Source organism: Mustelus asterias, unplaced genomic scaffold (genome assembly GCF_964213995.1).
Source record: "Mustelus asterias unplaced genomic scaffold, sMusAst1.hap1.1 HAP1_SCAFFOLD_753, whole genome shotgun sequence".
In the NCBI taxonomy this organism is placed as follows: Eukaryota; Metazoa; Chordata; class Chondrichthyes; order Carcharhiniformes; family Triakidae; genus Mustelus; species Mustelus asterias.
The window spans coordinates 113773-126388 of NW_027590701.1; the positions used below are offsets into that span (position 1 = coordinate 113773).

The following is a 12616-nucleotide window of genomic DNA, read 5'->3' on the forward strand; positions in this document are numbered from 1 at the left end:
TGGGCAATTAGGACTAGCTTAGTGGTTAAAAAAATAAGGGCGCCATGGACAGGTTGAGCCGAAGACACTGTTTCCATGCTGTAAACCTCGATGACTCTCTGATCTGTGCTTGTTAACTGTATTTAAAGTGGGATTTGAACCTCTGAACGGATGTTGCTAAGTTAGAAATTAAATTGTTTCCTTTCATTTTAAGTATTCTTCAGCTGTTAATTGTTTACGTTGTTAGTGTTGTATTTAAACAGTTGTGAATAAAGTTTATTTTGATATTAAAAAATCCCTATTTTCTCATCACTCCTGGAGCAAAGTCTCCTCTCCTCACATTTTTCTCAAAAAGAAAAAATGTTGGGGTCTCGTCTGGCTTCCTAATATAACTTGGAGTTCCGGCCTGGTATCCGAACAATGGTTACAGAGTGACCAAGGCTGGGAACTAAATATTGCAGAATATTTGACACTTTGAAAAGATAGGAAGCTTGGAAAAGGAGGTGGGGTAGCTCTGTTAATGAAGGATGACATTAGTACAGTAGTGAGAGATGTCCTTAGCCTGAAAGAGCAACACAAAGAATCAGACTGGGTTGAGATGAGAAATAGCACAGGAAAGAGGTGGGAGTGGTCCCTCAGCCTCCTCACAGTAGTTACCAGTCAGACAGGGTGTACAGGACACTGATGCAGACTCCCTCAGAATACACGGCGTGCAATGGTTAACATGGCCTGAAGAGTAAGAAAACATTTTGAAATGATCAAGGCACTGACACAAACTCCATAGACAAATGGACTTTAAGACAATGAAGATGGACTGAAGCTTAAAGGAATTTTGGACTGGGACAATTGAAGGCTCGGGAGAAATAATACTTCATAACATTTATCCACAAGGTGGATCCAGATGAATGGAGAGCTGGAGAATCTTTTATGTCCACACAATCTACTGCATTGATTAAATGTACTGACTATAACTCAGAGTGGATCCCTCTCTCCGGGAATCTTGTTTGTGGGGTGTAGGGAGAAAGGGAGGAATGTTGTCCGCCCACACCCTGTAGGGAGGGGGATGTAACACCACACTAAACTGTACGCTGGAAATTTCCAGTGCCCCCATGAACCCACACAGGTGGCATCCCATGGAGAAGGGGAACACAGTGTGACCACCCAGGAGCCTCAATACCAGTACGGTAACACCCACTGCCCAACTCCAGGTTCTGCTTCCACCCACCAGACCCCCCACCGACAATCAGACTTTTGGTAATAATCCACATCCGGCCTCCTCACAGGGAGCGGGTAGAGGGGGATTCCTAACCAGCTAATAAGATTTTCAGACAGAATAGTAATAAAGAGTTAAATAAGACCATAAGATATAGGAGCAGAAATAGGCCGTTTGCCCCATCGAGTCTGCTCCACCATTCAATCATGGCTGATATGATTCTCATCCCCATTCTCCTACCTTCTCCCTGTAACCCTTGATCCCCTTATTGATCAAGAACCTATCTATCTCTGTCTTAAAGACACTCAATGACCCGGCCTCCACAGCCCTATGTGGCAATGAATTCCACAGATTCACCACTCTCTGACTGAAGAAATTCCTTCTCATCTTAGTTTGAAAGGAGTGTCCCTTCACTCTGAGATTGTGCCCTCGAGTTCTAGTCTCTCCCACTCTTGGAAACATCCTCTCCACGTCCACTCTATCCAAGCCCCTCAGAATGATTCTTGAAACTAGTTGATAGCTAACAGGGGAATAGACTACACCTACGTGTATGCAGTAAGAAGATTAAACAATTACAATTTGAAAACATATGCTGATATTTTTAAATGTATTTTGAAAATGTTCTAAGTATTGCTCACATCACCCAAAAGCAAAGATGCTGCAAAGTATGATGGTATCAGCTAAAAGTTCAGAGCCAAAGGCCTGGGATCCCTTTAGTTCGCAGAATTTATATCAGAAAGTTTCTTATGAGGGAACACACATTGAAACTTTATGAAAGAGATATTCATTGTCTGGACATAGAATAGATATGTACCTGGACGCAGGAACACGTGTCTATTCAGTTTGGCAATGAGCCGGTGGGCACATTCACTTTGACCTCTATGATGAGCGGTTATAGTTACTTAGCAATAGGGATGGGTTCAGCCAAGATGGGGGTTAGGACCTGGCATTGAATGGATAAATGAGATATCATTATGCTGACTGGCAGAATGTGGTTGGCTGGGGTACTTGATAGAGATTTATATTGATGTGTGTATACTAAATGTAATTGATTTTAAGCTAATATAAGGCAGGAATTATTGATAAGAAAATCTATAATTGATCTGTTTTTGATTGTACGTCAGAACCATCGGAGTGGTTTTTGCCGCTCTGGAGCTACTTAACCCTTTGATGGTCTCCGGGCAGCTGCTTGTTTGTTTGTTTGTCTTTTTAAAATAAATGTTACATCTTTATACAGAGATACCTGCCTTGTGAGTTTTACATTGTTAAGTTAAAACATAATTGGCCATCTCAAATTACCCCGCGACAGAGCGGGTGAGGATAACCGATGATCCAAAGGGAAACTTACTGAGGTGCTGCTTCCCAACAAGAAGTGGATCCTGAAACTGTTGGAACATCGACTGGAGTTGAGGAAAGAAACCTGCGCTGCAATGAATGTGATAATCCTGACAGCCTTAGGGTGGAGTCAATCTTTATTTGGTGCAGATTTATTCACGGAGTGAAACATTACAGGTGTATACCTCCTAACTCCAGGCACCGTCACTAACTGTCCCTTTATAGATCCAATCAATAACCTCCACATGTAGTTCACCTTAATCGATACAATTAACACCCACAGTCAGAGCATCAAGAAAGGCTCCAATCAGTGTGACTGCTCTGGTGTCCCAGCAGCTCCGATGACCAAGTGAATCCCTTCCCACACACAGGGTGGGTGAAAGGCCTCTCCCCAGTGTGAACTCGCCAATGGCTCAGTTGCTTGGATGATGTTCGAAACCTCCTTGCGCAGTGAGAGCAGCAGAACGGTCTCTCCCCAGTGTGAATGCACTGGTGGATCTTCAGGTCGGCAGAGTTTCTGAACCAACTCCCACAATCAGAGCATTTAAAGGTTTTCCCATTGGTGGGAGTGCGCTGGTGTCTCAGCAGATTGGATAACTGAGTGAATCCCTTCCTACACTCAGAGTAGGGGAATGGCCTCTCTCCCGTGTGAATGCGCTGGTGTATCAGCAGGGTTGATGAGTCATTGTGTCCCTTCCCACACTCAGAACAAGTGAACGGCCTCTCCCCAGTGTGAACTTGCTGGTACATCAGCAGAATGGAGGCATTACTGAATCTCTTCCCCCACACAGAGCAGGTGAATGGCCTCTCCCCAGTGTGAACTCGCTGGTGTTGCTGCAGGGTGGATGAATCAATGAATCCCTTCCCACACACAGAGCAGATGAACAGCTTCTTTCTCCTGTGCCTGGGTCGATGGGTTTCCAGTTCACAGGGGGCATGGAATCCTTTCCTACAATCCCCACATTTCCACCATATCTTCAAGGTATGGACGGCCTTGTAACTCTCCAGGTTTGACGATTTGGTTCCCTGGATTTAGTTCTCCAACCTTCCCCTTTAAGGGAATAAACCCTGACATTGCCCGCAATAGATTTTCCTTAAAGGTGGCCCATTGTTCAGCCAGCGGCTTTTCTGCCAACATTTGATTCCAACTCACTCGACTCAGATCCATTCTCATCCTATCGAAGTTGAGGCTTTCCCTCCATTAATGATCCCCGTTCTGGATCGTTCCTTGTCCTTTTCCATGGCCAACCTGAACCTTATAATACAATGGTCACTCTCCCCTCAATGCTCTCCCACTGATATTTGATCCACTTGGGCCAACTCATTCCCCAGAACCAGGTCCAGCAGTGCCTGCCCTCTCATTGGAGCAGAAACACACTGCTGCAGAAAATTATCTTCAACACCTTCCAGGGACTCATGTCCCTCTTGTCCCTTTGCCCCATTTGGTTTTGTAATTGGTCCGTTCAAATGTTGGCTCGGCAATGATTGGGTTAAATCAGTCTCCATAGACTTTGTGATGTAAAAAAGTATAAGAAGGGATTCCCCGAGCACAGAGATTAGTCGAGGTTTTACATATTGCATTGACTGGTGCCATGGCATCTGGGGCAGAGCAGGGAGCATTTCCGTGGAGATGCTGCTTCTACCCAGAGTGTAATGGTAATGCTGCTGCACTTTGATACGACTGCTCAGACATTAGCCTGTGTCAGCTCTTATTGATACTGAATAAAATCTAACCACTGTCACCAATAAGGGTTATCACTGGCAATCATTTCAGAGTTTGGGAAAAGGGGAGAAAGGGTTAATTGACTCCCTGAACCCCATTTTCTAACATCGCTGTGTCAAAAATAAAATCTCATCTCCCCCTCTGGCTTTTTTGCCAATTACCTTAGAGGGACTCACTTTCTGTTAAAGAGCCTGCCAATGAGCACAGTCCCGGATGTGATTAACAGCAGCAATAACAGCAGAATTCAACCCCTGTGATCACTTGTGAACTCGTTGGTGTGTCTGCAGGTGGGATGACTGAGTGAACCCGTTCCCACACACGGTGCAGGTGAATGGCCTCTCCCCAGTATGAACTCGCTGGTGTCTCTGCAGATTGGTTAACTGAGTGAATCCCTTTCCACAGGCAGAGCAAGTGAATTGTTTCTCCCCAGTGTGAACTCGCTGGTGTACCCGCAGATAGGATGACATTCTAAATCTCTTTGAGCAGTGAGAGCAACTGAACGGTCTCTCCTCAGTGTGAATGCGCTGGTGGGACATCAGAACCTGAGAGCTTTTGAAGTCGCTCCCACATTCAGAGCATTTATAGGGTCTCTCATTGCTGTGAGTGACTCTGTGTCTGCGCATGCTGGATAACCAAGTGAATCCTTCCCCACACACAGGACAGTTGAACGGCCTCTCCCCGGAATGTACTCGCTGGTGTATCCGCAGGCTGGATAAGTCAGTGAATCCCTTCCCACACACAGGACAGGTAAATGGTCTCTCCGCAGTGTGAATTTGCTGGTGTGTCTGCAGATGACATAACTGAGTAAATCCAGTACCACAATCAGAACAGGTGAATGGTCTCTTCCCCGTGTGAATTCGTTGGTGTGTTTGCAGGTTGGATGAATCATAGAATCCCTTCCCACACACAGAGCAGGTGAATGGTCTCTCCCCAGTGTGACTGCGTCGATGAATTTCCAGCTCAGATGGGAACCTGAATCCCTTCCCACAGTCCCCACATTTCCACGGTTTCTCTATGGTTCGGGTGTCCTTGTGACGCTCCAGGTTAAACAATCAGTCAAATCTCACACAGAACACGGGTACAGTCTCTCCCGCTGTGAATGCTGCGATGTATTTTCAGACTGTGTCACTGGGTAAAGCTCTTTCCACAGTCAGTGCACTGGAACACTCTCACTCGGGTGTGTGCGTGAGACTTGGTAAATTCTCAGTCACGCTGATGTTTAAAGTCTCCAGAAGCAAAAAGAACAGAGAAATATTTCTCCTTCTAGGTACAAAGGCTGATGATGTTCAGGACATGATGAATTGAATAAATCTGTCAGATATTGATGTGACATTTGCTTTGAGATTTCTGTCTGTAAATCCTCACCTTCTGATATTCTGTAAAAGGAATTTATTAAAGTCATCACTGTCAGTACAGGTTAGAAATTCAGAACAGACAATTCTAGTTTCTATGGAACATTCTTTCCTCTCTCATTCTCCAAAAGCTGTAAATCTCCGTCCCACACACTCTCCCTCCATTCTCACTCTGCTGTACCTAATATTCACCCTCCCAATTCTCCTGAAGGTGCTGATTGAGGCTGATTGATAGATCCATGCTCACTGCTTCCTGTCTTGGACACAGAGAGCTGAAAATCTCCATGCAGGCGGCCAGATAGATAAATGTCTACATTACTGGAGTAAAAATGTGTGGAATATACAGACTGGATTCACTTCCTTTCCCTTCAGTTGCTGCAAGTCCCCAATTTTCCCCAGAATGAGAAAATAAATGGAAAGGGGGAGAAAAAAAAGTGTTTTACTCACAGATATTAGAGAGAGCAGGAAAATTTTGTCTGACTGCATCTCCATGTTCATTCACAAAACGCCCGCGCTCTGATTGACTGGAGGACCAGAGTCCTTCCGGTCCTCCAACTCTTTCCATTGGTCAACGCTTCAGCATGAAGGTTAGGGGGCGGGGTGAGCTCTCATTGCACATGCGCAGCTTCCCCTCTCCTCTGGACATGCGCAGTCCAATGTGGCCCGCCCGCGTGGTGGATAGAGCGGTTTCTCCATCGTGGGCGATTGTGGGAGCTGCGGCCGCCATTACTCATCCGGATCCCAGTCGCTAAACTCCCGGGACTGTGATGGAAAATGGGAGTGGGGGGCGCAGTGACCCCACCCTGACACAAACTACATGTGGGGAGTCACTGGATATGATTGGGATGTCCCCTTTACAAAACAGTTTGTTAACTTCAGGTGGAAAGATTTAGACATCTGGGTGATATTGGGGAAGGCAGCAGGTGAGTGTGAAATTGATCCCAAGAGTCAGCACCTTCAGGGGAGGAGAACTGGGGAAAAAGAAGGAGGAGGATAGTAGGATAAATTAGTGTTACAATCAATCATATCAATAGGCCTGCATGAGTTTCCTCCACGTGCTCCAGTTTCCTCCCACAGTCTGAAAGACATGCTGATTAGGTGCATTGACCCGAACAGGCGCCGGAATGTGGCGATTAGGGGAATTTCACAGGAACTTCATTGCAGTGTTAATGTAAGCCTTACTTGTGACTAATAAATAAACTTTACTTTAGGAAGGAGGGAGTCTGTGGGGACAGAGATTTATAGTTTGAGATGAAGAAGGATTTTCTGTGACATGTATTTACCTCATTAATTCCCCCAACCCATACACTAAGAGGCAATTTGCCATGGCCAATCCACCTAACCTGCACATCTTTGGAATGCGGGATGAAATTGGAGCACTCTGAGCAAACCCATGCAGACACAGGGAGAACATGCAAACTCCACACAGAGAGCTGTGGCACAGTGGTTAGCACTGCTACCTCAGAGTGCCAGGGATCCGGTTCAATTCCAGTCTTGGGTGACTGTGTGGAGTTTGCTTGTTCTCTCCGTACCTGCATGGGTTTCCTCCGGGTGCTCAGGTTTCCTCCCACAGTCCGAAAGACATGCTGGTTCGGTGCATTGGCCATGCTAAATTCTCTTTCAGCGCACCTAAACAGGTGCCAAGCGTGACGACTAGGGGATTTTCACAGTAACTTCATTGCAGTGTTAATGTAAGCTTACGTGTAACACCTAAGGCCAGAATTGAACTCAGGTCCCTGGCGCTGCTGATCACTGTGCCACTGTGCTACCTGTGTTTTAAGAAATCATATTAAAATCTGGAACTCAGATGGGGATATGGATTGGTGTTAAGTGGGAAGGTCTGGATCAATGCATTACTCCAGAGAGCCAGGAATCAGATTTACAGAATGGATTCCTGTAATAGCAGCAATCCCATTGCTATATGTTGGTCAGACTGAGGGAAGTATTTAAACTGGACGCCATAGGTGTGTTAAAGGAAAACAAAATCATGAAACTTATGAACTATCTGAAATAATATTGAGAGCAAAGAAATCAACCTGGAAAATTGTAGTCACTTCACGTTGTTCCAGGAGAAGTGGGATTAGGTTGTGTAGATGTCAGGTTTTACACAGCACACAGTCAGCCTGTGGTTTCACCCTGGATGAAGAATCTCTGAATTGTACCATTCAATCACTCAATGGGTTTATCAGGGGCCAGAATGTCTGCTCAGAAAGAGGAAGGTTGATGTGAAACCAATGAGAAGTAACACACACACTCACAGACACCCTTACACACACACTCACAGACACCCTCACACACACACTCACAGACACCCTCACACACAGAGAGACTCTCAGATGCCTCAAAATATCTCCTGTTACTTTATTGTTCTTAGATTTTGGAAATAAATCCTGAATGAGTTATAAAATCACACACAAATACTTGTTGATCTTCCCCTGAAAGACATCTATACTGTTCATTTCACTCCCTGTGGTCATGATTTCCATATTCTCACCACTCTTTGGGTGGAGAAATTTATCTTGGATTTCCTATTGGGTTTCTTGGCGACTGTCTTGTATTGATGGTCTCCAGTTTTGCCTTTCTCCAAAAGAGGAGACATTATTTCAAAATCTTTCATAATTTTGAAGCCCTCTACTAGGTTCCCCCTCAGCCTTAATTTTTCAAGAAAGCGTGAGCGTGTCAATCCTTTCCTGATAGATAACCAAACACACAGTTTAAAAATCATTTATGGGATGTAGACATCGCGAGCTTGGCCAGCATTTATTGCTAACCCCTGATTGACCTTGAGAAGGTGATGGTGAGCTGCTTTCTACATTTCTGGTATCATCATTAAAAAGCATCTCTGTACCTTTCTCCAGTGCCGAGATATCTTTTTTATAATACGTTGAACAGAATGGCATGCAGTGGTCGGTAAGATTCTTGATCAGGGAGTCACAGGTTATCCAAAAGTGGTTTGAGCTTATCCATGGTTTTAAATTAGAATATTAAGAAGCGTACGGCAGGGCAAGGTTTACAATTGGGGGAGAGGTAATTATGATGCGATTAGGCAAGAATTAGGAGGCATAAGTTGGGAACAGAAACTGTCAGAGAAAGGAACTAATGAAAAGTGGAACTTTTTCAAGGAACAAATACTGGATGTCCTTGATAGGTATGTCCCTGTCAGGCAGGGAGGAAATGGCCGAGTGAGGGAACCATGGTTCACGAAAGAGGTGGAATGTCTTGTGAAAAGGAAGAGGGAAGCTTATGTAGGGATGAGGAAACAAGGTTCAGATGGCTCGATTGAGGGTTACAAGTTAGCAAGGAATGAGCTGAAAAAGGGGCTTAGGAGAGCGAGGAGGGGACACGAGAAGTCCTTGGCGGGTCGGATCAAGGAAAACCCCAAGGCTTTTTACTCTTATGTGAGGAATAAAAGAATGACCAGGGTGAGGTTAGGGCCGGTCAAAGACAGTAGTGGGAACTTGTGTATGGAGTCAGTAGAGATAGGCGAGGTGATGAATGAATACTTTTCTTCAGTGTTCACCAAGGAGAGGGGCCATGTTTTTGAGGAAGAGAAGGTGTTACAGGCTAATAGGCTGGAGGAAATAGATGTTCGGAGGGAGGATGTCCTGGCAGTTTTGAATAAACTGAAGGTCGATAAGTCTCCTGGGCCTGATGAAATGTATCCTAGGATTCTTTGGGAGGCAAGGGATGAGATTGCAGAGCCTTTGGCTTTGATCTTTGGGTCCTCACTGTCCACGGGGATGGTGCCAGAAGACTGGAGAATGGCGAATGTTGTTCCTCTGTTTAAGAAAGGGAATAGAAATTACCCTGGTAATTATAAACCGGTTAGTCTTACTTTGGTGGTTGGTAAATTGATGGAACAGGTCCTTAGGGATGGGATTTACGACCATTTAGAAAGATGCGGATTAATCCGGGATAGTCAGCACGGATTCGTGAAGGGAAAGTCGTGCCTCACAAATTTGATAGAATTTTTTGAGGAGGTAACTAAGTGTGTTGATGAAGGTAGGGCAGTTGATGTCATATACATGGATTTTAGTAAGGATTTTGATAAGGTCCCCCATGGTCTGCTTATGATGAAAGTGAGGAGGTGTGGGATAGAGGGAAAGTTGGCCGATTGGATAGGTAACTGGCTGTCTGATCGAAGACAGAGGGTGGTGGTCGATGGAAAATTTTCAGGTTTGGAGGCAGGTTGCTAGCGGAGTGCCGCAGGGATCAGTGCTTGGTCCTCTCCTCTTTGTGATTTTTATTTATGACTTAGAGGAGGGGGCTGAAGGGTGGATCAGTAAATTTGCTGATGACACCAAGATTGGTGGAGTAGTGGATGAGGTGGAGGGCTGTTGTAGGCTGCAAAGAGACATAGATAGGATGCAAAGCTGGGCTGAAAAAATGGCAAATGGAGTTTAACCCTGATAAATGTGAGGTGATTCATTTTGGTAGGACTAATTTAAATGTGGATTACAGGGTCAAAGGTAGGGTTCTGAAGACTGTGGAGGAACAGAGAGATCTTGGGGTTCATATCCACAGATCTCTAAAGGTTGCCACTCAAGTGGATAGAGCTGTGAAGAAGGCCTATATTGTGTTAGCTTTTATTAACAGGGGGTTGGAGTTTAAGAGCCGTGGGGTTATGCTGCAACTGTACAGGACCTTGGTGAGACCACATTTGGAATATTGTGTGCAGTTCTGGTCACCTCACTATAAGAAGGATGTGGAAGCGCTGGAAAGAGTGCAGAGGAGATTTACCAGGATGCTGCCTGGTTTGGAGGGTAGGTCTTATGAGGAAACGTTGAGGGAGCTAGGGCTGTTCTCTCTGGAGCAGAGGAGGCTGAGGGGAGACTTAATAGAGGTTTATAAAATGATGAAGGGGATAGATAGAGTGAACGTTCAAAGACTATTTCCTCGGGTGGATGGAGCTATTACAAGGGGGCATAACTATAGGGTTCGTGGTGGGAGATATAGGAAGGATATCAGAGGTAGGTTCTTTACGCAGAGAGTGGTTGGGGTGTGGAATGGACTGCCTGCAGTGATAGTGGAGTCAGACACTTTAGGAACATTTAAGCGGTCATTGGATAGGCACATGGGGCACACCAGGATGATAGGGAGTGGGATAGCTTGATCTTGATTTCAGATAAAGCTCAGCACAACATCGTGGGCCGAAGGGCCTGTTCTGTGCTGTACTGTTCTATGTTCTAATTTAGAAACAGGGGAAAAAACACAGAAGACCCATTCCAACCATTATTCTGTAAATTGAGTCTGTGTCTTTCTATGCCCTGTTTGTGAACAGAATTCCCACTCACCTGAAGAAGGGGCTTAAGGCCCCAAAAGCTTGTGGCTTTTGCTACCAAATAAACCAGATGGACTTTAACCTGGTGTTGTCAAACTTCTTACTGTGGTCACATGTAGGCCAGACCAGTTAAGGACGGCAGATTTCCATCCTTAAAGGACATCAGTGAACCAGATGGGTTTTTACAACAATCAACAATGGTTTCATGGTCATCATCAGACTTTTAATTGAACTTAAATTTCACCATCTGCTGTGGAGGGATTCGAACCTAGGTCCCCGGAACATTATCCTCGGTCTCTGGGTTGCTAGTCCACTGATAGTTGCACTGTGCCACTGCCTCCGCCACCACCTCCCCACCCCTGCCCTGATCTGTACTGGAATTTCTAATCCACACAAATCTCCTCTCATTCTGCTCACCTCAACTCAGCTTTTCAGCTCAGCTTTTTAATCCTTTTTCTCTCATGTTCTCGTCTGGTTTCCTTTTTAAAGCATCTAAAGTATTTGTCTCAACCACTTCCAGTCGCAGTGAGTTCCATATTCTAACAACTGTCTGAAGAAATAAATATCTCCTCCTGTTGATTTATTTGTCTCTGTTGTCTGTTCATGGTTCCCAGTATTGGAAACACCAACAAGTGGAAACATTTGTGTTGCTGATTCTGATTATCTGAGTATCTTTAATATGTTATCTAGAATCGTCATGAAGAAATGAGGAAAACAAGTTTAGAAAACGTTTTGTGAAGTTCGTCCGAAATCAGTTGAGAAGCCAATAAAGATATTCCCTCTCTGGGTGGAAAGATCTGTAAGAAATCATCTTTTAATAATCTTATATAAATCTTGAAAAATGTATTGACTCTTATAGAAATTTCTCTTTCTCATTTTCTTATTGGGTAAGCTTCCTGGGTTGATAAACACAGGACAGTGTGGACCTGTTGTCTCTGCCAAGGACACATCTCTAGCACAGAACCTGAAACAAGACAAAGTTGATAGGGTGGGGGGTGATTCTCAAAACCCACATGTAAACCAATTGTCTGAGTAAAGATTAAACAGGGTGTCCGAGCAAGTGATGAGCCACAAAATGACTTCAAGGACATAAAAATCATAGAAATCCTACAGTACAGAAAGAGGCCATTTGGCCCATTGAGTCTGCACCGACCACAATCCCACCCAGGCCCTACCCCCATATCCCTACATATTTACCCACTAATCCCTCCAACCTACACATCTCAGGACACTAAGGGGCAATTTTTTTTTTAGCATTGCCAATCAAACTAACCCGCACATCTTTGGACTGTGGGAGGAAACCGGAGCACTCAGAGGAAACCCACGCAGACACGAGGAGAATGCGCAAACTCCACACAGACAGTGACCCAAGCCGGGAATCGAACCCAGGTCCCTGGAGCTGTGAAGCAGCAGTGCTAACGACTGTGCTAATGTGCCGCCCTATCGATCGGAATAGGGCGGCACTGTGCTACCGTGCCATCCGATCAGAATAGGAGGGATTATCTTGATTATCTGTCCCTGAATAATGGACAATTGAATGAGTGACAAAAAACCCACAGAAATTTGGTTTATAAATAGGCATTTGAGAGGGTAAATCACATCAGGCTTCTCAAAGTGATCCATCCATCCACATTTGTTCCTCTTCATTGGAAGTGTGAGAAAGAGGTTTATAGATGTGGTCTAATGCACAATGAATGATGACACTTTAAATGATATGTGAACAGATGGTCAAA

At 44.9% G+C, this 12616-nt stretch overlaps 2 protein-coding genes across 2 annotated transcripts in view; one reads left to right on the top strand and one right to left on the bottom strand.

The window, feature by feature from the left end:
- LOC144487357 (uncharacterized) overlaps positions 1-12616 on the top strand; it is a 78834-nt gene that overhangs the window by 43000 nt on the left and 23218 nt on the right. The gene's annotated exons all lie outside the window — the stretch shown is intronic.
- Positions 537-12616, bottom strand: part of LOC144487361 (uncharacterized) — a 29892-nt gene continuing 17812 nt past the window's right edge. Inside the window, exons 9-11 of the mRNA XM_078205446.1 lie at positions 8097-8292; positions 5068-5203; positions 537-541 (exon numbers count right to left, since the gene is read on the bottom strand). Coding sequence (XP_078061572.1) covers positions 537-541; positions 5068-5203; positions 8097-8292 — 337 coding nt within the window. The remainder of the gene's footprint in view (positions 542-5067; positions 5204-8096; positions 8293-12616) is intronic.